The sequence below is a fragment of the Thrips palmi genome, unplaced genomic scaffold (genome assembly GCF_012932325.1).
Source record: "Thrips palmi isolate BJ-2018 unplaced genomic scaffold, TpBJ-2018v1 HiC_scaffold_16, whole genome shotgun sequence".
Lineage (NCBI taxonomy): Eukaryota > Metazoa > Arthropoda > Insecta > Thysanoptera > Thripidae > Thrips > Thrips palmi.
In genome coordinates, this window is record NW_023144625.1 from 14652376 (window position 1) to 14672670 (window position 20295).

Consider the following 20295-nt stretch of genomic DNA (forward strand, 5'->3'; position numbering starts at 1 on the left):
GTGTTCTCCACTAGGCCACGCTGTGCGCGAGCACGGGTTGTCTAACCTCCCCCTTCCATGTGCACACACTGTAGTGCGACCGTGGCGCGTCGCCACTTGTTTGTCTATGTACCCTCTTCCACGAGCGTGTGGGCCAAGGTTCAAATACCGGGCTCCCGCTCATCATTTTGTTTAGACTTGTTAAACCGAGCCTAAGGGGCGGTTACCGCGCGTCGTGCGCGCGTGCGCTCGGCGCGGTCAGGACTCACGTGGAGCAGGACGAAGGGAGGGGGGAGGGGGGGCACAAGTGCGCCGCCCCGGCGGGCCGCCACCCCCCACGCCGCCGCCCTCCGCCCCCCTCCCCCACCCCCTGCGCCCCCCTCCACGGCCCCGCCGCGCCCCCCGCGGACCGCCACCCGTCGGCTATATATACAGGTCCGGCGAGGCTCCTGGCTCGCTCCTCCCTCGCCGTGCGTCGCGCTCCTCGCTAGTGGGCACAAGTCCCTTCGCGCCGTCGCCTGCTCCGAAGCAGCGCTCGCTCGCGTGTGTGTGTGTGTGTTTAGTCCGTCCGACGCAAAGGTAAGTGCAGCCCGCGAAGCTCAGCGGCAGTGCCACAGTGTGAATGTGTTCGTGTGTGAGAGTCAGTGAGTGAGTGCGTTTGTGCCGGGCCTTTCTGTACTTCGGACAGGAATGTTGAAAGTCACTTAAGCAAACGATGTTTTTCCTAATTAAATCAACCAGAGTAGATTTTTTTGTCCAGAAATAAAGTGAAAGATACAAATGATTGTGCGCCAGCAAAACAAAATACAATGTGTCGTTCGGGTCCAGCCAGATTTTAATTTCCAGATTGTGTTTGAAGACAACTGCATTTTTTCTGTGTTGATGGCGAAGACCGTTGTCGTGCTCCACGGTCCCAGCGCCCGACTGACGCAAATTAAGTACAGCGAGTGGCAGTCGGTGGCGAAGCAGCGAAGGCGGATGGCAAAGGAGACCCCGGGACACTTCAGGGCCGCGCAGTCGATCCACTTTCCCCCTGTCAACTCGAGTTTGGGCAACCGTGTGTCGTGGCGGTACTGGACAAGGCGGGGCGGGGCGGGGTGGTCCCGGCGCTTGGCACCTTGCTAAAACCGAGACCAACAAGTCGCCCAGACCCGTACCGCAGGTCGCAGGCCGCGCCGCGCGTTTTAAACAGGCGGTCTGCAAAATTAGCTCGGAGCGTAACCCAATAACGCTTCCGCACTACAGTGGAGCGGAGCCTCTGAGCGGCAGGAAGGGCAGCGGGGAAGACCGCGGGAAGGGGGGGGGGAGGAGAGGGGAGGGGGCAGTAGCGGCGGGCGTGGTCGTGCTGCAGCAGGCGCGCGCTCTGGTCGAAAACGAATATGTTTACTTCTGGGGACGGTAACCGTGCGGCGGTTGCAACACCGGCGTGTCCCCCCCCACCACCACCACTCTCCGCCACACCGGTCAGCAGCCGGCCGCTCCCAGTGGGCGCCACATTGTAGTCCGCGTGCTCGAATTCGCTGCTAGCGGGACCCACGGAGGACCTCGGTCCCTCAGGTTGCAGTGCATCCATCCACTGCTGCGGCGTGGGCCCTGTCCGACCCGCTCGCTCTGAAAGCCAAAGCATGGCCGAGGCGCGCGCGTGCGCACCTAGCACTATCCAGTTCATGGGGACAGGCGCTGCATAACTGCTACGGCATACCCCCCCCCCCCCCCCGGTCCCCGCTCCGCCACGCCCCGCGAATGCCAAAGCGTGCCCTGGCTGTGGCAAAACGGCCCGCCACGCCGAGAAGTGCACTAAGCGTTTGGACGCAGGCCGCGCGCTGTTCTTCGGTGTGGACAAGCGCTCACACACACGCACACACACACGCGTGCTCACACGCACACGTGAGCTCAGCCGCCTGCCTTCTTTTGTCTTCATCCAGCCGCATTGTAAGGCGCAAGCGAGAGCGGGGCCCTGATCCCGAACGGAGCGCCTCGTCGCTCTGTCTCCCTCGCACCCTTGCCGCCCTGCGGGACGACCCACGAGTGCGAGGGAGAAGCAGCGACGGAGAGCTGTTCGGAAACAGCCCGCCGTACACAGGGCGTGTTGACAGAGAAAGGCCAGCAAGGGCGTTTGCGCTGTGCAGGCACGGCGCAGTCGGCCCAAGGGACACAAATTTCTTCAAATAGAGTCCTCGCCGCCTCGCCGCGCGTGCCGTGCTCCGTCGCGAGGTGCTTCGTGTCGCTCGGCGCGTCGCGAGCCGTGCGCGCCCCCCGCGGCGGCGGTCCGGCACAGGTTCACCTTGTAGGCGCCGCCCAGCGCCGCCCAACGCCGCCCAGCGCCGCCCTGTCCAACTCTTCCTTTTCTGCATCCTCATCCTTTTCGGTGTCCTCTTGTTGTCTTCGACCGGTTGCGTCACACGCGCGTGGTGCGAGTGAGGTGCGTGGTGCGGCGTGCACGTGCGGGCTTTGGGACGCCTGCCAACCTCCGGGTAGGCAGCCCACCGGGTGCTGCTCACGCGAGCGCGGCGGGCTGGCCTATGCTGCAGGCTGCTGACGCCTGCCAACCTCCGGGTAGCCAGCCCACCGGGTGCTGCGCGCGCGAGCGCGGCGGGCTGGCCTGCGCCTTCCTGCCGCACAGTTTGCGCGGCCAGCTGCCGCACCCGGACACGCCGGCGATTGCGGGCAGGATTGCGACGGGAAGCTAAACGCGGATAGCTTATCGGCCCTCGCACTGCCACACCGGCACGCCGGCCACGGCACGCCGCCGAGCACCTACACTGGGAGCCTTGGCCCCGTAGCCGCGCCAGGCTGGTGGTGCTATCGACAGTCGTCGCTGGCGGTGAACAAAAATCGCGATGCTATTCGCAGTCGTGTCTGGCAGTAAACAAAAACCGCCGTGCTATTCGCAGTCGTCGCTTGCGGGAAACAAAAGCAGCAGCCCGCTGCCTTGACCCACTGGACCCGCCGGACTGCACTGCGACGCGAACGTCAAACGGCCCGGTGGGTGCCGGCCTGCTGGCGGGCTGGCAGCCTGGCGGCGCGCCACTGCGAGGCCAGTGCGTCGGCCGCGCACGTGTTGTTGTCACCATGTCACCAGCAAGGAGGACTGCGTCGGAGAAAAGGGCGGCGGCGTCGCGGTCCTCAGGACCTCCTCCAGGACCGTCTCCCTCGCACTCACACGCGCCGCGTCGCGCCGCGTCCGGATGGACCTGGTCCAGAGGAAAGACGCACGCAAGGCCGCGGCCGCGACAGTGGCGTGGTGGGGGGGAACGGGTCGGAGTGGGTCGGAACGGGTTCACCGCGCATGACGTGGTTTTTGCACGTTGGGTTTGGCCCGGCGGCGGGGAAACAGATGCGGGGCCGCAGCGGTAGAGTGCGAGAAAGAACCAGCCAGGCACAAGTGCAGTGCGAGAGAGATAGAGACAGAGCCAGGCTCCAATTAGCAAAGCAAGCCCTAGTTGTCCGGGGTTCAGCAGGGCCCGGCCTCTGGTCCAGGGATAGACTTGTCGGGCCCCGGTGGTGCAGCGCGGTGCGCGGGAGGCGGGAGGCGGCCCGGTTACGTTAGAGGGACTAACTATCTCACCTCCTTAACGAGGCTTTGCCGCTGCTGCTGCAGCCCGCTGCAGAAATTCGCTCACTCCTCGCCGCGCAACGCCTGTGCAGCCTGGGCGCCGTCGCGTCGAGTCGAGGCGCCCCGAAGTGGCGCAAAGCTCGCAAAGCTCGCAAAGCGCTCGCTAGCGGCCGAATTAGCGAACATGGGTACGCGACGATCGCGGCGCCGCGGCGGTCTTTAAGCGGCCGAGCCCGCCGCGGCGCCGCCACCACACCGCGCAGGGCACAGCCGGGCGACCGCACGACGGAGACCTCGCGGAGGCGGCAGCGGCGGCGGCGGCTGCTGCGCGACGCACGTAAACACAGCCTTTCTTGACCTGCTCGCGAACCGGGGGAAGGGGTGGGGGCACCACCAGCAGAAGTAATTGTTTTGGGTCAGGGAGACCTCGCGGCGCCGTGCTGCGCCGTGCTGCGCCAGGCCGTGTCCTGGTATTGTTTACAGTGTGGGTGCGTACCTCGTACTTCCCTCCCCGGCGGAGCGTGGCGACGCGTGGCGCCAGCAATCGCAATCAGTATTGTTGCTGATTAGGAAAAGGGACGCCGCTGCTGCCGCGGCGTTGTCGGATTGATTATTGATCGGCGTTGCGTGGCGGCCGCTCGACGCTTGCAACAGCAAAATCGTGGGAAAAGCGCTGCCCCGTGTTTTCTGTTAAAGGGGTCCGGCAGTCCCTAGTACACTGGTACGCTGGTACACTGGTACACGTCATTGTTGCGCGGTGTCGTCGCTCCGTCTCTCTCGTACTCGTGGCGTGTCACACGGGGGTGCGAGAGAGACAGCGCGACCAAACGCTGCAGCAAGAGGACGTGGACGACGTGGAGTAGGCCTGGAAGGGCGTGTTGCACGACGGCGGCTTCTACTCAATGCGCCAAATGGACCGTCAGAGACAAATTATCGAGATCGCATTGGGCAACGCGAACGCTGCTGCTGCGCCGCAGGTTGCTGCAGAGCGATTCCGAACGTCGCTCTCGTCGCTCTGTCTCTGTCGCACTCATGGGGCTGTGCAGCTTTGCGTGTGGGTGCGAGAGAGACGGAGCGTCGAAAAGCGGGTCTGGCGCTGCGTCACTTCGCCTTGTTTGTGCGACAAAGGCGCGGTGCGCGGTGCGCGGTGCCGTAACACAGTGTAGCGCCTCGCCTATGCGTCGGGCCGCTCGCCGCTCGCCCTCGGCTTGCCCGCTTCCGGCGACACTCGTGTATTCTGGAGTCGTCCAAACCAAACGCGTTGCAGCAACGACAAGAACAACGGTGGCGAGAACAACGACAGCAACGCCGTGCACTTTGCAAGTGAATAAGGGAGAAACGTTCAAGGCTGGACACGGCGTGCAGGGCGTCGAGGTCCTGGAGGTCCTGGAGGTCCTGGAGGTCCTGGAGGCCCTGTAGGTCCTGCAGGTCCTGCAGGTCCTGGAGGTCCTGGAGGTCCTGGAGGTCCTGGAGGTCCTGCAGCGTCTTGCTCGCCCCGAACACGGCGGGGTGCGGGCGGCGGCCCGGCCGGTGGGAGCGCGCTGACGCCCTGCCTCGCCTTGCCCTGCCACCAGACGGAATTGGCACAACTCATCGGCGTGCTGACGTCGACGTCGGCCTGGTGCCTTTCAATGGTTTGTCGATCTGAGGCTGGGCCGCGGCAGGGCCGAGGTAGGGCCGCGAGGATGCCGAGCAATGGCACCTTGTTAAGTAACGAACGCCCCGCCGGCCCAGGCCCGCCCAGGCCCGCCGGCATGCACGGGGCCGCGCCACCACGCCGTCAGCCGCGGACTGCGGACCGCGGGCCGCGGGGAGGGTGCCGCCGTGGCTCCGGCGAGGCGCATCGCAATCGACTCATCAGCCACTGTTGCAAACTCGTTGCGCCGCGGGGCGGCAGGGCGGCAGGGCGGCCCGATGCGGGCCTTACGCCAAGCCCCGCATTGTTGATGAATCGTTTGAGGAGCATCCATCCACGATTGTTCACAGCCTCGTCCGTTAGCCTTCCACGGCCCGGGCCGACCGCAACCGCAGTCTCGAAGCCAAGAAGGCCCCCCGGCACGTCGCGCGCCTCGTCGTCGCGGGACGGTCTTTGTTGTTGCTGGTGCACTACTTGTGGAAGGCGGTCTGTCTGCCTGTCTGTCCGTCTGTCTGAAGCTCCTCCTCTTTGCCGCAGATGCTGTGGGTGACGAAGTGGGCGCTGATGGCGCTGCTGGCGGCGTGGACGGTGTCCGTGCTCGCCAACCCGGCCATCAAGGAGATCCGGCCCAAGTCCAACCGGCCGGGCCGCTTCCTGTCGCTGCCGCAGCCGCAGAAGTGCGCCAACAGTAAGTAGTCAAGCAGTCAGCGGGTCAGAGGTCGGGAGAAGACGGCTGGCTGCCGCCTCGACGTGGACGTGCTGGCGACAGAGGCCCCGCGCTCCCTTTGACGACGCCCAGCCCGCCGCCGCTCCACATTCACTGCAGGCTAGTGCCGAACGGAGCTTCGTCGCTCTGTCTCTCTCACGCCCCTGCGGAACGCCCCGTAAGTGCGAGAGAGACAGAGCGACGAAGCACTGCTCGGAGTCAGCCTGCAGAGCGGCTCGGAAGGCCGCGCCTTTAGGCCCGTCGCGTGGCGCTGCGCGGCGTGGCGTGGCGCGGCGTGGCGGCGCATCGCCGTGGAGGGGTTGAGCCCGGAGCCCCGGAGCCCCGGAGCCCCGGAGCCTGGCTGGGCCGACCTTGGCATGTGGTTAGGTGCAGTACGGCAGTGCGGCACCTCCAGGCTCCAGGCGAGGTCATCGCTCGCCTGCTTCTGGAGCCTGGAAGCCACCACACTGGAAGCCACCGCGCTGGACCCGGCCGGCCCGGCCGGTCCACGGGCACCTCCTCTTTCTCGCGCGGTTTGCTCGCCTTGGATCTCGGATCTTGGTGCAGCCGGACTGGGCCATACTCCATGCCGATGGCTGGAGTCAGTCGTTGGTTCCCCCACTTGATATAGTGGTTCCGCCTAACGCTGTGTTTAGTTTTTTTCTGCCCCTGTCCAGTCCTGGTGTTGATTCATTCCAAACTCCAGCTTGGCCGCGAGCAGGCGGCGCGCCGCGTGGGGGAACGCCCTTGGTGCCGGCGAGGCAGCGGCCCTACGCCTCAGGCCGCCACACAGTGGGCCAGAAGGCCGGTGGAGGCGGACAAAACTCGACGCGCGTTTTGAGCTCCAGAGTCGCTAAGTAGGACTCGAATCAATCGTGTGACCCCACCAATGGATTGCTCTTCGGACGAGGAATCCATTGGTGGGGTCACACGTTCGTTTCGAGGCCTGTTCAGCGACTCTGGAGCTCAAAACGCTCCTAGAGTTTTGTCCGCCTCCACCGGTCTTCTGGCCCACTGTGTGCCGCCACAGGCACCAGGCCAGCGGCTATCCGATTCGCATTAGGATCCGCCGTCCTTCGCGGCGGCAGACACTTCGCGGTGAAGGGCAGAGGGGGACTTAAACTGAGGGACGATGTTCAAACGGTCTGAGAGGGAGAAGGCGAGAGATCCTTTGTTTTCGTCCACGACCTAGACCAAGGTTGTCCGAGCCTCGGTCCGAGCGGACCCGAAAGTTCCCATGGGAAAACCGCTCGTTTCGTTCGTTTCGGCGAAAGGAAAAAAAAACAAGGTGCAGCAAACCTAGCGGAGCCGCGGCGTTGTCCGAGAGGGGCCGGGAGACAGCGTAGGACAGCCAGCACGGCGGCTAGGTGCCCTGCACTGCACTCACGGGGCGTGCCGGAGGGGTGCGATACAGACAGAGCGGCAACGCCCACTGCTCCGAATCGGACTACAGGGAGGCGGTGTGCGTCCTTTTCGAGTGGGACTTCCCTTTCTGCTGGCCGACCTTTTCTGCCGGCCCGGCGCCTCCATTGAGTGCCGCGGCGTGGTGCCGAGGTGGTGTCGTGGTGTCGCGGTGCCGTGGTGGTACCACGGGGCTGGCCTGCTGCCAAAGAGCATCTCCCGACCTCGACCCCGCCGCGCCGTGCGCCGCGCGCCGCGCTTCGCCGCAGTGGAGCCCCGCCATGCCGCCGCGCCGCCCCGCCGCCGCCCCGCCGCCATAGAGGGAAGGCTACCGACGCCTGCCTGAGCGGAGCCAAGCGGAGCCAAGCGGAGCGGAGCGTGCATTAATAAAAAGCGTTGCGCGGCACGCGGCCATCGTCTCCCCGTGTGACGTGCCGACGGGGGCCGACGTGCCGCCGGGCCGCGGTGCGCCGGACTCATCGCCACCACCATGCACCTCGGCGCACCTCGGCTACCGTTCGGCTGCCTTTCGACCCTCTCGGCCTTACGGCCCCGTCGGCTGGCTGCTCCCGCCGTCTCGGCGCCGCACGGCTTGTCACGCGGCGGCGGCGCGGCCCTCTCTGAAAAGGACCAAAGAAAGGAGAAGGACCGAGCGACCGAGCGGGAGAGAGGTCCCCTCGCATATTTCAAAATCTCATCTCTCTGCACAGTCTGGCAGTCTGCACTCCCTGTGCTCGTTTTGAAACCCCACCACTGACCTTTTCATTCTCCGTGACGCCTTTATGACTCCAAGCCGCACCTCACCTCACCCCGTCCTGCCCCGCCCCGCCGTGCCACGCCCCCGGCCGGAGTTGAACGCTCTAGTTAGTTAGCACCTGCGCCCAGCCACGCGGCCACGCCGAGCCAGGTCGAGTCATACCGCACCCCATTTTTTCACCCTTCGCGACATCTGGCACCCAAGTGTGTCACAGGACCGACAGGATTTATAGAGTGGTTAAAGGCATGAAAGGGTCGCCATCAGAATGCTCCAAAACGAACAGAAAATTCTCCGTTTCTCCTCGTTTGAAGCGAGCGAGAAGGTGACGTTTCCTTTTTCTCGGAGAGCCGCGCTGCCGCCATGAGTGCATGCGGTGAAGGGCGCCTCCGCCTTGGTCCGCCTCGCCTCCGCGACGATGCAAGGCGCAGCGCGCAGCGCGCAGCAAGGCTGCGGGGGGCGGGGGACTTTGTGTTTTCCTCCCTGAAAGCCACTAAGCCGCAATTAAACGGCCTGTATTCGCAGTAAAACACGCGGTGGTGGCAAGGCGCAGCAAGGCGGCAACACTCCTCACCGCCGAGGTCCCCGCCGTCACCACCGAGGCCCCGCCGCCGTCAGGCCGTCAGGCCGCTGTCGAGCTGTAGCTCCGTGTCTTCTTGTCTTCTCCCCCGCTTAATTTCTATCCTCCATTTGCACCACGCTCGTCCGTCCGACCTCCCACCCGCAGTGCTGCCTAGCCCCGCCTCACTCGCACTCGCGGGGCGTCGCGCGGTGGTGCGAGAGAGACAGAGCGACGAAAGCACTGTTTAGGAATCATCCCGCCGGACCGCATCCGCGCTTTACGAGGCCAGGCCGCCAGGCTGATTCTGAGGGTCGCTTTCGTCGCTCTGTCTCTCTCGTACCGACACGGCACGCCCCATGGTCTGCTGGCGGTCGCGCGGTCGCGGTCGTAAAGGCTTTAATCGGCAGTAACACCCACGCCAACGGTGGCGCGCTCCCTCCGCCAGGTGGCAGAGCGGGCAGAGCAGGCAGAGGCCGCCGCGCGGGACAAGCGACATCTCACGCGTCGACCCTTCGGCCTTCGGCCATGGCCACCGCGTTGGCGAAGGCGAAGCAAGGCGGTTGGGACGGTCGGGGCGATTGGGCTGCCTATCTGGCAGGCGCTGGACCCGCACGCCAAAACGTTGCGGCCGCGTGACATGTACGTGTGAGCAGTGCGCTAAATGTGTTTTCGCTCCGCTCCGCTTGCAGGACCGAAGGAGTTCTTCTTCAACGGACACAACTACTTCTACACCGGCCACGTGCCCCAGTTCCGCAACGTCAAGTACGACTGGCTGGACGCCAGGAACCTGTGCCGGGAGTACTGCATGGACCTGCCTTCGTTCGAGACCCAGGAGGAGAACAACCTCATCTTCAGGCTGATCCAGCAGAGTAAGTAGCGACTCGTCGGGCAGAGCACCCGGGGATGGGGGGGGGGGGGGGGCAGGGGGCGCCGCTTCTAACCGAACCCTGTGCGCAGACGACGTGCCCTACATCTGGACGTCGGGCCGCCTGTGCGACTTCAAGGGCTGCGAGAACCGTAGGGACCTGGAGCCCAAGAGCATCTTCGGTTGGTTCTGGTCCGGCACCCGCGGGAAGATGGCGCCCACCAACCAGGTGCCCCCCGGCTGGGGCTACAACCCCTGGTCGCAGACGGGCCACAAGAAGGTGCGCCAGCCCGACAACGCCGAGTTCGACATCAACGGCACCAACGAGTCGTGCCTGAGCGTGCTCAACAACGTGTACAACGACGGCATCGGCTGGCACGACGTGGCCTGCTACCACGAGAAGCCCTTCGTCTGCGAGGACAGCGACGAGCTGCTCAACTACGTGGCCGCCACCAACCCCGGCCTCAGGCTGTAAGGCGCCCGCCTTTTGCCGTTTGCTGCAATCAAAGTTACCAAAACGCGCGTCCCGTCGCGGGCAGGAAAGGTGAGACGGACTGACAAAAAAAAATGAAAATAAAACACTTGCGTCTGGCCTTCCCTGGCCCGCCACGCTGCGCCACGCCCACGCGGTGCCTGCGTCTCCTGCGTGCACTCCGTCCTGCACTCTGTTGCCGCGGGGTGTGCGCGAGCCGCGGGCCGCGTTCATGAGACTACCGAGTAGCGATGTGACACCCGTGACACTGTCGGCATAGTTCCAAAGCATCGTGCAGTGCCGTTCCCCAGCGACACCGCAATGCCCAGCCTAACCCCCGTTCAAGTAGTGTCTGTGCGTGGTCGTTAATCCATTTTTACAGTCCATGTTTAAGGACACTATTGCAGAGCAGCTCCATAGTCACTCTGTATAAAATGGGCCATATCCTGGCCCGTTTTATGCTGATGGGATGCCTGTAATTTCAAGTCACCATATCCCACCGCTGCTCTAAAGGAAAGACTTCTTATCTTCTTTTGATTTGTTTGGCAATAGTTACCTTAATTTTTAAACTGTAATGCTAAATAATTAGAATTGAAACAACTTTTTGTACTTTCTTTGCTTTTGTGACCAATGGTTTGTGTGATGAGAAGATCTCATGGCTAGCATTGTTCAAGTCCAGAATGATTTTAGCTCATGCTTATAAGGACAAATGGGTTCTTCAGGTAAATAATGAGCAACATGATAATATATTTTGTATTTATTGACATACTATGTACCAAGTGACGTGTAATTAGAACAGGAATAAAAACCGATGACACAACATAATCTTTCCTTTACATTTATCAGTTATCTGGTCTAGCCCGTCATGTTCATTTTATTGAGGACGCCAGTTCCATATCTCCAGGTTTGGTACAAGTAATAAGAAGAAGGTCCTAAATTTGTTCACAACATAAAGCAAAAATAAAATGCATATAATACAGAAAGAATCATTATAAATTAATCTACTACAGGGTAAAGTTCAAGCAGTGTAAATACATAAATCGCAAAGTTCACAACTTCAAAATTACCATTCAAAATATCACAGTTTTTTCCGTTTTCTCCTTTTCATCACACCCATAGCATACTCATTGAGGTACTAAGAAACCTTACAATTATAAGATGTGTTTAAAAATGCTAAACTACAGGATAACAAGCACATAAAAATAAAATAAAAATTATCATAAAGAGCCATTTTTTCTTGCATACCTCTGACCAGAGAGCACTTGCATCTTTTACAAAGACAGCATGGTTAATATTTAAGGTAAAGAAAAATAGGGTACATGTACAAACCACCTAATGGTGCTGATGAAGACAGAAGTAAGTGTTCTTGTTTTCTGATGCTGATACCATTACTAACTAGATCACATGAATATTAAATAGAATGAAGTTGAGAAAATATCAAATAGTAACACATAAGTTTGTAATCTCACTAAACAGTTTTTGTATCCTGTGCAGCTATAATTGAGAAGTAAGGGATTCTCTATACATACTAGAAAAAATGTAGAGAAACACTTTTTGCAAACTTGCCTTTGCTACGAGAAATTTTAGATGAAAAAGCTGACACAATGTCAGTAAACCTAAATAGAGGAAAAAAAATTACCACCAAGGCTACCATCCACCAATTTTTTTTTAAAGTTTTGAAGGCAAATTTTGTAAATTTAAAAGACGATTTTTTTTTTTTTTTGATCTACTGAAGTTTTTGATGCTGCTGTTCAACTACAATCTAAGAATATGCAAATCCTCTAATGAAGCCCATGTCTAACCGATTAACAAAACCGGGTCCTGCCTTAGCAGCTCTATCCATGAAGGTAAAATTAATATCCTGGGAGCGAGCAAACTGACCAAGAAAACTGAGAGGATACTCTGTCATACTGTCCATCAGTTTGACAATAACTCTGTATGTTCGATCTTGAGTGAGGCGCACAAATTTATTTAAATGAACCATTACTTCAGTGTTATATTCCACCTATAACCCAGAGCAATAAGAAGTTATGAAATTTCAAATTAAATGATAAAATTTCAAAATGCAAATATAGAGAAGTAGACTTACCTTGTCATTAAAATGGCTATAAGTCAGCAACTTTCCAGTTTCATCAAGAACTTCGATCTCTAGTTTCTCAGAGTAGGTGTTGGACTTCTGTATTGCATAAGGGGGGAAGATCCTAGAGTATACTTGTACTGCTCTGAGATCAATAGGAGCACTAACCATCAAAGCAACTTCAAGATCCAAAGGGCCAGCAACAATGGATGATTGTTTCAACAACGGACGTCGGCAAAATGATAATCTGTAGCCAACTTCCCTATAAAAGGCAAAAAGAGTTGTAAATTTAAATTCCTCCTAGATTTCATATTTTTAAGTCATATACTGTCACACTTACTTGCGGGGTCTCATAATGTCACTTATGCTGGGAGGAACTGACAGAGTGAAACATGAGTCCAATGAAGTTGACATAGCAGAGTCAGATTCAACCCATTTATCTGATGTTTCATCAGAATTTTCAACACCAATTAGAACCATATTCAACCTCCTCCGCTTCCATTTGTCTCTAACAACGACAATGTTTGAGTTGCTTTCGTTGCTTTCATTGCCACCCATTTCATCAAAAGCTGCTATACCAGAGCATGAGCTGCTGTTACACATGTTACTGTACTGTGTTGCTCTCTTGTCATCAGAAGTTTTAAACAGAAATTCCTGAAAGCGATGAAAAAATAGACATTAACAAAAAACATGATAGGGTAGCTGTGGTATGTCCCTTGTCCGTTTCACACTACAAGTTAGATTACCTTAAGGAAACCAATTTCTTCTTGAGTTAATAGCCCATCAATCTGACTAATACGCATGAACTGTTGTTGTGAAAGTGTTAGGAACCTTAATTGATGCCATGCACTACAGTTAGTCAACATGAAGCGTTGATTTTCTATTGATGGCTCCAAACCTCTTTCTTCACATTCTCGAATGGCCCAGGACAATGCCCCTTCAATGAGGCAACATTCACAACCATTCAAAGCATCAGATGCCAAAAGTTCCATCACAGTACTAGGTGATAAATGATGAGTTGCATCATTTAATACTTCAAGGGCATATTTTCTCAGCATCTAGACGAAAAACAATAAAATTAAGCATAGTTAAAGTGTCATTGAACACATCTTAAGAGATGACACAATTATTTTCCATACCAGTAAACATGGTTCATACAGTGCTTCCTCTTCAAGTAACTTTGCAAACTCATAAACTGCAACAACATCTTTAGCCTGCATGTTGCGTTTCAGATAAAGATGGCACATTTGACACAGATTAAGAATCATGTATTTTTTGGCAGCATATAATACATCACAGGCCTCTTCTACACTTGTAAATTGAACATTATCTGTATACACATATCTGTTAAATAAAACATGAAGAATTGCCATGTTAGATAACAAGAAGTCTTCAGACAACTGGACAAATGTTGGAAGGGAACTTTACTTACTGTAGTAAAGCCTGAAAAGCTTTGGGTTCCATATCTGGAATTGATATAGATCCTTTCTCAGCCAAAGGACCAAAACACATGGCTTCGAAAACAGGACTGCATGCCGCAAGAATTATACGATGAGCACGGAATTCCTAGCACCAGAAAAAGAAAAGGAAAATAAAACAACATGACGTAATGATTTCTGCATATTACATTTTGAAATGTCATTTACTTGCCTGTTTAGAATCACTTTCTCCGACTAAAAAGGTGCAGTCACTCCATTGTGATGTTTGCAAAAGGTTGCCGATTCGTGACAGCAATGAATAGGGAGAGTGCATCTGAGATTTTACAAGGGCTGCCATCTACATGAACAAAGACAAAATTGTAAAAAATCGTTTTGTAAAATTGGTTAAATTAGAGACCAATGACATTTAGCTTAACACTCAGTAAAGAGGACAACATCTGACAGCCAAAGTGAGAACAAAGATTCTTTTAGCAAAACTATACTTTAGGCTTGGTGGCACTCCCATTCAACAAATGACAATAAAAACACCATTCAACCTTACAGGTGCCTCTTCACCTTGCAAGTCCCAGGAATATTTCTCCACGGGCAAGGTTAGATTATCTACGCAAGATTGATTTTCCAATGAATTCTACACTAATAACACACCTAATTACCTTGTCAGCCAAAGGTTATTGAACCGAAGGCGAATAAGAATGGTACCGATAAAAAAGTAAAAGAAAAAACTGGATGTGGGTCCAGGTCCAGCGGAGGTAAAGGTAAAAACAAATAAACATACAGACAGCTCGCCTCCGTCGCCTCCAAAACAAAACAGAGCGCCCTTCACTCAAGGCAGAGATGAATTGCACCCATTCTGTATGATTTTATTTGCGATCAAATCAAACTTTATTCTTCTGAGAAGTGAGTTTGTGGCATCAGAATTGTATTTTAATTTTATTATTTCTCATTATCTCGATGCGTTATCAGTTAAAAAGGCTTTTTAAAATACTTTTTTTATAGACTAATCTCTGCCGTGCGTGGGTATGTCACCGGAGTCTTGTCTTCTGCCATGGCGTCTCAACACAGAGAAGCGTTTCAGAAACAAATTCAACAAGATTGGGCAAACCGAGAGTACATCGAAGTTATCACAGGCAGCATCAAAAAAATAACCGACTTCCTGAATTCTTTCGGTACGAATTTTAGCGTTGTTCTTTCGGAAGTTTGTCTCAGTCCCGTAGCTAACCCTACACTTTCTGCTGCATTTACGTCAAACTCAGCTTCGCATGTAGTATAGTGCTTGCTTTGATTCCTTGATTACATTTAGTCGAACAAAATCATTATTCACCGTTTTCCGTTTGTAGAATCCAGTTTTTAATTCTGAACTTCTATCATTATTAAATTGTATTGGTAGTGTTTCAATTGGATGTTTCCTGGCGACCGTACAGGACTATTAGTTCGCTATTTATTTACCTTAAAACTAGCTTCAAGTTGATGTAATCATATGATCTATCCATGTCACAACTTCTCTAACCAAATATAACAATTGTGGTCAAAGTTGAGTGTCGTCATGTTTCGGGTTGACTTACTTCTGCTCGTCAGAGTGGTGCCCTTTAATTTTGCCTTTGGTTGAATCATTAAGTTGTTAATTATTTATTTGTTACTAGATATGTCGTGCAGATCGAGGCTGGCCGTGCTCAATGAGAAGCTCACAACCTTAGAGAGGCGAATTGAATATTTGGAAGCACGGGTAAGATAATTCTACACTTTCTGCCCTTTGATCCTCAGTTTCTTTGTAAGATTTTAAAAACATACTTTATCTCGACTTTTCAGGTCACCAAAGGAGAGACTTTGACTTGATGAACCATCCTCTTCTAATTTTTTTCATCCTTTAACCAATGTACTCTAGTGTATAAGACTTGAATGACTGTCTTTTTCATTGTTTGTTGAACTCAACAAAAACTATGCCAATTTTCATACATACCAATTTTGATTCAGTTTCTTATCTTTAATTCTTTGTATAGGTTTAATTACCATTATAGCATCATGATTTATGATTTTTATGATGAATTTATGTTATTATTAGGTGATTTATAATTTGACTTCACATTAAAGCACTGAAAAGCTGGATGAGGTTTGGTCTGTAAAAATGAAAGACGGAAGTTGTCTGTCAAGCTTGTATTAACTCATGTTTTGACATGGCACAATAGAGAACCGTTAAAATGACAAGAACAGAACACATATCAACAGTGATGGAAATAGAAAGTTAGAGGAAGTAAACAATCCAGAAGTGCTGTGCACTCCTTATGAGAAAGCATGGGTTGTTAGTTAGAGAATTCAAGATCTATGGTATTGGAAACAATTTTGATATAAAAATAAGTTTTGTTGAACGTCATTTGAAACAATTTTACAACTAATTTCAGTGATCTCATAAGATTTAAGAAAAGGAAAAGTACTGGGCCTTGCTTTTATAGATCGGAGGTAAAGAGGACCTGTCAGCAACCAATTGATAAGGGGTCAAATATAATTTTTTGATTAGTAAAGACATTAAATGACTCAAGAGGGCAAGAAGACAGCTAATGCACCAACAGAGGTACCTCAGTCTAAGCTTTGCCCTTTGAATGACACTAAGAAATTTCATGAGTCTGAATTTCTTTAGACAACAGTTTTTCAGCATTCAACTTTGTAGAACAGACCAATCAACTACGTACTGACAAGCAGTCGTCTCATTCAATTCACTAAGTACCTTCAAACATATTATTAGACACTAAATGCATCCTTGTATTTCCAGAGATAAGAATACATACAAATCTACATTGCCATTGAAGATATCAACAAAACTTAAGAAGTCAATTAAAGCACTTTTTCTATTCATTTTTTTAATACAAAAATCAACAACAGGTTCTGAATTACAAAATAATGACCATAATTTATCTAAAGACAGTTGTATCACAATTTGTTTCAAGTTACACAAGGCTGAAGAACTTTATACATTAAGGTAGCTACAATATTATGTACACATCTTCACTTTGGGGCTGGAACACTAACTATTTGAAGCAACAGTCACAAACAAAATATAAACATATGCATGTACATATAAATGACAGTATATATAAAACAATAAAATAAAAACAATAATAAATATATGGCAAAGGGTACTGAGTTCCTCAACTTGGAAAAGTTAATATACTGTATGTTTGATGTATTGGTGGCTACCATTGATCTAGCAGTATTATGCGTTATGGTTATAGCCAATTTGGTGAGTGAAATTGTTCCTAAAAGGCATCCTAAATCAGTCTGCAAAAGATATTGAAAAACACACCGGCAAAGAATAATACAGGTTTAGGTCAGTTCTCTTTCTAAGAATTTTGATCCACATGTTACAGTCAAAATACTTTCATAGGTAGTTCAGGAGCAGATTTGAGTTGCATGGCTGCTCGACTATCTTTTGGAACAGACAATAAAATTCCTGAACAATATGATGCAGGTATTGAGATATGAGACGTGAGATTTCGGCGAAAAAGATATTGCGGGGCTCTTGCATTAGCTTCTCTAAGAATATTAACAACTTGCCCTGCAAAACAAAACAAATTTGTTAAATTGAAAAGACAAAAGCTTCAAAAAAGTAAAAAGTCCACAACAAGTGTAAGACTTACCAAGAACATTCATTTGTTTCCATCTGATGTCAGAGCTTGTTGCTAGCCTACATAAGTCTGTGTTGGGAGCCCACCGTGACACTATATCCTGACGCCTTACAAGAAGCTCAGAAGGACTGCAAAGTTGGGGATGCAAAACTTCTTCTCTGACACATTCCAATGGGTTTGTAAGATAAATACCACGGTGACTAACACCAAACACCATCTGATGGTGCCAGGAATCTGGTATTGTGGCTCCCTGTAGAACTGACTTTTGAATATTTAGTGTAGCAATCGGCACCGCCCCTGCAAAACAATGTTAACCAAAACAAACCAACTTTAAACAAGGTAAATACAATACAAATCAAATGTGGAAAGAAATAGATAAGCTGTTGAAAACACACTACAGGGAAAAGATATTACCTTCCTTGATCCAATGAGCAAGCCATCTTGAGAGGGAAAACGATCTCTCGGGGTACATATGGAAAAATCTAGAATAAATGGCTCCGTCTGAAGCAAGGTCTAAGCCCCTAATTAAATCATTATGTGCAACTCCAGCAGCGGATCGGGAAAACAGGTAGGTAGGTAGACAAGCCTTTTCAGCCCTTAGTCGAGTTGCTACACCATCATGTACTCGTTCTAATGTGAAAGGAATATTAAGAGCACTCTGTAAAACAAAATTTGATGATGAAATAAACTGTACCAATGAAAAATGGTTATGAAGAGAAGACATGGCATGAAAGACTTGACAAGTGGTAACTTTCAAAACTAACCAGGACATTACTGACAGCAGCAGCACCACAGGCTGAAACTGCTATTTGAGACACTTGTTTATGGCATGCTTCTCTTTCAGTCCAGATCATAGTCTTTTCCAATTCTGGAAGTTCGTTTCCACTTTGTTGGTGCAATCTCTGTAAGTATAAGATATAATTTGGTAAGTGTCTTCAAAGTCCTTAAGCAATTGAGAATGGAACAGTGAGCATATGGCCACTAAATACCTTGCGGGGGCAGCCTTCACTTGAAGTTCCCACGGCACCTTCCACATTGTTGTCTTCTCTACCCTGCCCTTGTGATCCACTGGCACCTCCAAGCTCCTCCTCATCAAGAATAAGATTATTAGCCATTATACTATGATACAAAGCTGAATAGAGATTAAATTTTTGCTTATCTATCACTGGTTCGTTATTGGTGTGCCAGGATTTAATTGCACTAACAAAAGAACGTTTGTGTGAGTCATCTATATCTACAGGACAAAGTTGACTTCCAGCAATATGTTGACCTCTAAGAATTTCCTTTGATACAAGAGAAGGAACTTTCCTGCAAAAACAAAAAAGTCAAATAAACCAAGATGTAGGATGAAACACATGATACCATATTTCAAATCAGATAAAACTTACGGAAGGAATAAATTTTTCATGCCGTCTGCAGATGTAGACGTAGATGTTAAAGCTCCAACATTTATGCCTAGAAAAGGTTCCGGCTCAGCATCGGGCATTTCCTCATTGCTGCTGTCACTACTCTCCATCATTGCAACAGCACCCTCTTCATCTTCGTCCTCCTCATCCTCATCTTCTATGTCATCTTCTTCATCCTCCCCTCCAGAAGTAGAAGCGTTGTCCAAACTTGAAGCAGGAGCACTCAACTCATTAGAGGCTTCTTCAACACTCTGAGAGGGAGAAGCAACCTCAGGTCTAATTAAAAGATTAACCTGTACATGGTCCTCTTCAATGGAGTCCTGCTCTCCCAAAGGATCAGGGTCAAAGTCCATTTCGAGAAAGTCCATTTCAGGAGACGATCCTCCATTACGGTTACCATTGTCAACAGGATGTGCTGGAGGATGTTCATTAACTTGCGGTAAAGACAATCCAAGCAAACCATTTGAGATGTCAGCATTTTGATCTCCCTTGTAAGTATAAATGCAACATTCATCACCAGAAAGACCATCATCATTGCCAGTGTCACTTGAGTTATCAGAATCAACAGGACTCTGCAATCTCTTGGCACTATGGGGCTCAGCTTTTCGGGCCCGTTCTGCCATAGCTCTGCGACTGGATGCAGCACAGACTGCAGCAAGGCGGCTGACATCATTTTCACCATTGTCACAAGATTTCTCAACATATGGTTGAGATGGCCCAGCTTGACACTCAATGTCTCTAATTTGTCGTATAACTTTGATAGTGTCATTTGAAAGGTTGTTAGAAATTCCAAAAGATCCTGACGTTGATGCTTCGTTTTGCACTTTCTTCACTTTAGAGTCATTTTGGGTACGTGTTTGAGGGGATTGATGCAGCACCCCATTGGGGATATTTTCTTCAAATTCTCTTGTTTTCGGCCTTGCTCCTCCATAGGCAGTGCTTGAACTGGATGCATTGGATGTGCCATTGCTCAGTTGGTTACTGCAATCGTTGTGACCATTGCTCATTCTTGAGCAGGATGCATTACCTGAATCACAACTAGAGCCTGGTTCTTCATCTAGACCATTCATTTTTCTACCCTACAAAGAAAATTGGGAACACATGATTAAGCATATGATGAACAACATTATGACAAATAAGTAGATTCAAGCTTATAAGTACATTTTGAAACTAAAGAAGGATTTTTAATGTGTCTTGATAACTAGGTAAAATAATGTATCAAATTTGAATAATAGTGAATCCGGAAACAAAGTTCACACAATAACTAGGACTGGCCTAGCATGGTTGTTGCAATGAACAAAACAGACAAACACTCCAATATCTCCACGAAAACGAATCAGAACAGAGGTGGATCAAACAATCTGGCAAAGGTACAGTGTCCTGCTAATACGACAAGTTCCACAGAAATAACGCACACAACGAAAATAGAAACAGCATAGAAAGGCTTGTGGAAAGTGAGGTTACTCAATCAAACTCATAGCATCTTCAAGACTGAAACGGTCAAAAGTAACGCTTTACCTAGATGATTACGGAAGAGGAGAGACCCGAAATGTTTTAAAGTCACATAACTAGTGTTCGTGACGCTGTCATTAACAGCAAAACACATAATTGTTCATGAACTCAGGTGTTGCGATGCAGCCAAAGTGAATGGTAATATTTACTTCTTTTGCGTCCATGACCACTGCCTGCTACTGCCTGCTAGACCTGCTCAGCCAGCGCCAGCGCGGGAACTGTAACGCGCTGTCACAGACCTAATGAACGCACGTGCTGACTTTGAGAGTACATCTCTAAAACAATTCGAGCTCAGGCCGAGTGAGGACGAAAC

General features: G+C 51.3%; 4 protein-coding genes across 10 annotated transcripts; 2 read left to right on the top strand and 2 right to left on the bottom strand.

Moving 5' to 3' along the window:
• The first annotated feature begins 431 nt into the window (after positions 1–431).
• On the top strand, positions 432–10753 carry LOC117642123. Its single transcript, XM_034379973.1, has 4 exons — positions 432–558; positions 5709–5859; positions 9284–9463; positions 9552–10753. Exons 2-4 carry the CDS (start codon positions 5709–5711, stop codon positions 9932–9934), a joined length of 714 nt encoding a protein of 237 aa, XP_034235864.1. The 5' UTR covers positions 432–558; the 3' UTR covers positions 9935–10753.
• On the bottom strand, positions 10671–14242 carry LOC117642121 (kelch-like protein 6). Of its 3 annotated transcripts, none has more exons than XM_034379972.1 (8): positions 14101–14242; positions 13659–13784; positions 13441–13574; positions 13148–13352; positions 12755–13066; positions 12349–12662; positions 12021–12270; positions 10671–11936 (listed from the first exon to the last, which is right to left on the bottom strand). In XM_034379972.1, the coding sequence occupies exons 2-8, from the start codon at positions 13782–13784 to the stop codon at positions 11694–11696; spliced, it is 1584 nt and encodes a 527-aa protein (XP_034235863.1). In that variant the 5' UTR covers positions 14101–14242; the 3' UTR covers positions 10671–11693. The 3 variants fall into 3 exon arrangements, with proteins under 3 accessions (XP_034235863.1, XP_034235861.1, XP_034235862.1); XM_034379970.1 differs by having other exon boundaries at positions 11694–11936; positions 14093–14229; XM_034379971.1 differs by lacking the exon at positions 14101–14242 and adding an exon at positions 13930–13948 and having other exon boundaries at positions 11694–11936.
• LOC117642124 (probable protein BRICK1-B) lies at positions 14223–15548 on the top strand. The gene is made up of 4 exons (XM_034379974.1): positions 14223–14344; positions 14444–14613; positions 15088–15170; positions 15254–15548. The coding sequence occupies exons 2-4, from the start codon at positions 14493–14495 to the stop codon at positions 15278–15280; spliced, it is 231 nt and encodes a 76-aa protein (XP_034235865.1). The 5' UTR covers positions 14223–14344; positions 14444–14492; the 3' UTR covers positions 15281–15548.
• Positions 15549–15583: 35 nt separating this feature from the next.
• Positions 15584–20276, bottom strand: LOC117642120. 5 transcript variants are annotated; one of them, XM_034379969.1, is made up of 8 exons: positions 20132–20276; positions 18453–19549; positions 18270–18372; positions 18054–18149; positions 17829–17966; positions 17479–17722; positions 17077–17361; positions 15584–16994 (listed from the first exon to the last, which is right to left on the bottom strand). In XM_034379969.1, the coding sequence occupies exons 1-8, from the start codon at positions 20144–20146 to the stop codon at positions 16807–16809; spliced, it is 2166 nt and encodes a 721-aa protein (XP_034235860.1). In that variant the 5' UTR covers positions 20147–20276; the 3' UTR covers positions 15584–16806. The 5 variants fall into 5 exon arrangements, with proteins under 5 accessions (XP_034235860.1, XP_034235855.1, XP_034235856.1 ...); XM_034379964.1 differs by having other exon boundaries at positions 18054–18372; XM_034379965.1 differs by having other exon boundaries at positions 18054–18372; positions 19989–20199.
• Positions 20277–20295: the final 19 nt, after the last annotated feature.

Coding starts and splice junctions, on each gene's coding strand:
- LOC117642123 (XM_034379973.1), top strand. CDS start 5,709: ATGCTGTGGGTGACGAAGTGGGCGCTGATGGCGCTGCTGGCGGCGTGG. Junction 5,860..9,283: donor GCCGCAGAAGTGCGCCAACA/GTAAGTAGTCAA, acceptor CTCCGCTTGCAG/GACCGAAGGAGTTCTTCTTC. Junction 9,464..9,551: donor CTTCAGGCTGATCCAGCAGA/GTAAGTAGCGAC, acceptor CCCTGTGCGCAG/ACGACGTGCCCTACATCTGG.
- LOC117642121 (XM_034379972.1), bottom strand. CDS start 13,784: ATGGCAGCCCTTGTAAAATCTCAGATGCACTCTCCCTATTCATTGCTG. Junction 13,067..13,147: donor TGTATGAACCATGTTTACTG/GTATGGAAAATA, acceptor TTTTTCGTCTAG/ATGCTGAGAAAATATGCCCT. Junction 11,937..12,020: donor ATAGCCATTTTAATGACAAG/GTAAGTCTACTT, acceptor TCTGGGTTATAG/GTGGAATATAACACTGAAGT.
- LOC117642124 (XM_034379974.1), top strand. CDS start 14,493: ATGGCGTCTCAACACAGAGAAGCGTTTCAGAAACAAATTCAACAAGAT. Junction 14,614..15,087: donor CGACTTCCTGAATTCTTTCG/GTACGAATTTTA, acceptor ATTTGTTACTAG/ATATGTCGTGCAGATCGAGG. Junction 15,171..15,253: donor TTGAATATTTGGAAGCACGG/GTAAGATAATTC, acceptor TCGACTTTTCAG/GTCACCAAAGGAGAGACTTT.
- LOC117642120 (XM_034379964.1), bottom strand. Junction 17,967..18,053: donor GTGAAGGCTGCCCCCGCAAG/GTATTTAGTGGC, acceptor TTATACTTACAG/AGATTGCACCAACAAAGTGG. Junction 17,723..17,828: donor CTGCTGTCAGTAATGTCCTG/GTTAGTTTTGAA, acceptor TTTGTTTTACAG/AGTGCTCTTAATATTCCTTT.